This window comes from Plasmopara halstedii, assembly GCF_900000015.1.
Source record: "Plasmopara halstedii genome assembly, contig: Scaffold_253, whole genome shotgun sequence".
In the NCBI taxonomy this organism is placed as follows: domain Eukaryota; phylum Oomycota; class Peronosporomycetes; order Peronosporales; family Peronosporaceae; genus Plasmopara; species Plasmopara halstedii.
The window spans coordinates 854,978-858,656 of record NW_020187174.1 but is presented as its reverse complement, the minus strand read 5'-3'; the positions used below and the strand labels follow the sequence as shown (position 1 = coordinate 858,656).

The following is a 3,679-nucleotide window of genomic DNA, read 5'->3' as shown; positions in this document are numbered from 1 at the left end:
GCCTCGGGGCCTTGCGCAGCAAGGTGTTGCACGCCCTCAGGGCCAAGCAAGGACATCAACTTTTTAAGCCCGTCCTGCATGTCCTGGGGCAAAGAGGAAAATTGTTTCTTCCTTACAGAGGATCAGTCTAAACGACTCAGATGTAGATTGACTACAAGCTGCTACCACGTGCAGCGGGGCTGCCGTAGCTTTGCGCTCTGAGGAAGCGTAAGTTATGTCACCGACCTCTCGTTCTATACTCAGAACAAGTATCAGTTTAGCGGATCGCAATTCACTTACTCCAAGAGTAATTATAGCCTTAACCCAAGGCTAATTACTCTTCTTTTTTAAATTCAAGACTGATTTTTCATTTATTTTTATATACGGCAAAGCCTTAAATGCATAGATTTTCCTTAATTTGTATAGTAAAATCTGATTACATGTATAACCACTGGCTACCCAGCCCCGTACCATATTCTTGTTTGGCACACCATGCACATCTGGTGCGACACACAACCAGGGTCGTTACAAGGGTCGTCATCCGTTGGAAAGATCGCGTACAAAAGCCTAGTGATTCCAAGTTTAGGCTGAGCACACTTCGATTTTTAGCGCCAACAGCTGGTCTGCCGGGGCTTTGCTGGGTGCGCTGCTGATTCGGAAATACATTACTTTTGATATCTCAGCCTCAAATAATGAAGAGAGGTATAGAGTGAAATTGCAGTGCAAGCTCCAAGTCTTTGACGTAGATCACGTTTGAGCTCAGATATTTTTGCTGGGCTCTGCAGTAGCTAGTGCAATTAGGAATGTTGTGAAATAAAGGGACTAAGTAGAGTCATATTGTCTGTCTAGCTTCTCAATAGAAGTGCTAGTCGCACTGATGTATCCACTAATATAATTTCCCCTTTATACTCGATTCTTCACAAATCTGTTAATTCACATCCCATGTGCTCATCGTTAAATCCACAATTGTCAATCAGGATGCGGTTTGCCAAAGCTCAAGCGCCCACGCCGCGGTTCGGATACCTTATTCGCCTTGGCCTAGAGTCCATTGGCGTTCACTACGTCTCAATCGACCTTCTTCGCAAAGCAAAGAAGAATCGGACAACAGAGGTTTGCGCTGTAATCAAATTTACGCACTTCTATCAAACCTTTGACATGATGTGCTGCTCAGCACGAGTATTGGGTGCTATGGAGACTGCTCCACGATCTTGTGCTTGTGGAACTAGCCGGATTCGAAATTGATAGAAGAGAATTTGAGCTTTTAAACGATGCCGGAACACTGAGGAGTGCGCTCCTTGATGCTAAGTTACATAGTAAGTATCTTCTATTGAACATTGATATATGAAATGACTGATTCAAGGAAAATCTTAGAGATCCAGATGGAGTTAGTACGCTTCTACCTATATGATTGGGGTTTTGTATGCTCTGAGTTATACTCGAAGACAGTACGCCCATCAAGCCAAATACTGCTGCTTGCCATTGCCTGGCTGTTTGCGTTTTCTAATTTCTTCGAAAGGCAGCATCGCGACGTCATTGAAGTAAAAACTCTTTCACACTGTAAAGTAAGCTATTCGTTGACAAAAATTGCTTTTTTCTGCTTGTACAGCGCTACATGGGGTCCAAACAACTGCATCTACCTCCATTTCCAGATGTATGAATGAGTCAATTTAAATTTAGAACCATTAATAATTTATTTTGACAGAATGTCGACATTAGTTTTGAAAGCGCTCAATTGGCTGCGGCAAATGTTTTGTCGACAGCAGTTGAGGTTTGTGACAAGAAGTTACCGCTAGAAGGTCGAATGCACCAATTGCACTGTGGTTTCGGTCGCTTACAAAGTCAACTGAATGAATTCAAAGCGTATGTTCGATATATTGAACGACTGTCAAAGCGTCTGAAAGCATTGCAAGATATGTCGAAAGCGTGCCAAGACGAAATGATTCCAGCCTACGTACTTGATCTAGTGATGAGACCTACAGAAATATTAAGTGAGCAAGTGCAGGTGTTAGCACAAAGGTGGGTCATTGTGCCGACCTATTCACACTAGAAGTTGTGCTGATGTCGCATACGTGTAGTGTGCAAATGATTGAAGACGAACAAATGTTTTACAAGTGGATCAATAGTCTTGTTCTAGCACTCGAAGATGATAGCAAAACATCAAACACTCAAGCAGACTCAAGTGCTTTACCAAATAAAATTTCTGAGTCATTGCATGCTGAAATTCATAAAGTTCAAACGCTTTTTGAAAAAAATGCTGAGATTATGCAACAAGTCGAGCGGATTTACGAAGAGGAATGGAACAAATGGGTCTACAAGCAAAAGTCTTGCTTACAGGTGCGACAAATGGAGACAAAAATGTCGAGTTATGATCTCAAGATTAAAAATACAGAGCTTTTTAATCCGCAGAATTTATTTCTTCGTTCACAGCAATCGTGGAAGGCCAAGCAGAGTAGCCATATCATGAGAGGTGCCAGAGAGATTTACGTGGTGACAAAGGATGACATTGAACAGCTGCAGAGTCAAATGACAAGCATTATTGGTGAAATTTCGCAGGGATATTGTGATTTGCAGTTGCAGTGAGATACTGCTCATCAGCCTTCACTACAATTATTCACGTGGAACAATCCGAAAGCGTACATCCGTATGAATACCGTCATTATATTGACGACAGTGGGCGAGGATTTCCCGTTGGGTCTGCTTACGGAGCAAAGGAAGCACAAGTGTTAAAAAGCCGTCACGCACTTCAGGCGGAAGTCGAGGCAGCTCAACACCCATTGGAAAATCGTCTGGCAACGATCCTTTAGTATTTGCCACTTGAACAAGCCAACGCCGCATGTAGCGCATCTTTCTCATGTTTTTTGTCCACGCTCGAAGGATGTAATCCACTTCTGGCGATTCCAGGTCAAAGTGTGGTGTCGGATGACGTACTGATTCTTCTTGCCACTTGGAATTTACGGTGTCAGCATCAGCAGGCGCCCGTGCTCGTCCCGCGACACATTTTTCCGTGTCTTCATAACTGCTTAACTGCGTCACGCCGGTGATGTGGCAAAAGTCGACTGTGATCACCTTATCTTTGTTATTCAGTAATTCCATATATTTCAGCTGCAGCTCTTCGTATTGTCGAGTTGTGTCCTCCAACTTGACGCGCAGCGTCGTAAGTTCGCGCTCTTGGTCTCGAAATTCAGCCATACGCTGCTCCTTCTCTGATTCATAAATCTGCGTCTGCTCGGCCAATCGCGTTTCAAGCTCTAACACCTGTTTGGGCACAAAATGTGCTTTTATATTAAGCTGCTCGACGTCTCGGAACGCTGCAAGTTTTTCGGCCTTGAGATGACAAATAGTCTCCTCCGCATTCAACAGTTGCCATTCGAGCCTATCCACGCGATCGTTTGCACCCTTCAGCTCTAATTCTGCGGCCAATGCGCCGCTCTTTCTATCAGTGGTGTTCAGAACCGCCGGGTAGAAATCGATTTTGTCGGGGACTTTGGTGCCTAGTGGCATCAATTCAAACGGTAACTTTTAGTTATCCCTCTGTTAGCGTGGGTCACTCACTGACAAGAAACGAAAAGGTTTAAATCTTACTTGTATCAAAGACATACTTGCTTACCAAAATTGCATAATTGAGTGATACTCTAGATGGCGCTTGAGATGGTGCAGACCAATTGTGTCTTAAATTTACAATTTGTAGTTATTTATATGA

General features: G+C 43.5%; 2 protein-coding genes across 2 annotated transcripts; one reads left to right on the top strand and one right to left on the bottom strand.

Annotated features, from left to right (window-relative positions):
* Positions 1-957: 957 nt before the first annotated feature.
* Positions 958-2,559, top strand: PHALS_04224 (Domain of unknown function DUF4509; the record flags this gene model as incomplete). Its single annotated transcript, XM_024722251.1, has 7 exons — positions 958-1,089; positions 1,151-1,292; positions 1,351-1,517; positions 1,586-1,630; positions 1,682-1,995; positions 2,055-2,313; positions 2,407-2,559. 7 exons carry the CDS (start codon positions 958-960, stop codon positions 2,557-2,559), a joined length of 1,212 nt encoding a protein of 403 aa, XP_024573345.1.
* A 27-nt stretch (positions 2,560-2,586) lies between these two features.
* Positions 2,587-3,480, bottom strand: PHALS_04223 (uncharacterized protein; the record flags this gene model as incomplete). Its single annotated transcript, XM_024722250.1, has 1 exon — positions 2,587-3,480. The coding sequence occupies one exon, from the start codon at positions 3,478-3,480 to the stop codon at positions 2,587-2,589; it is 894 nt and encodes a 297-aa protein (XP_024573344.1).
* Between the last annotated feature and the right edge of the window lie 199 nt (positions 3,481-3,679).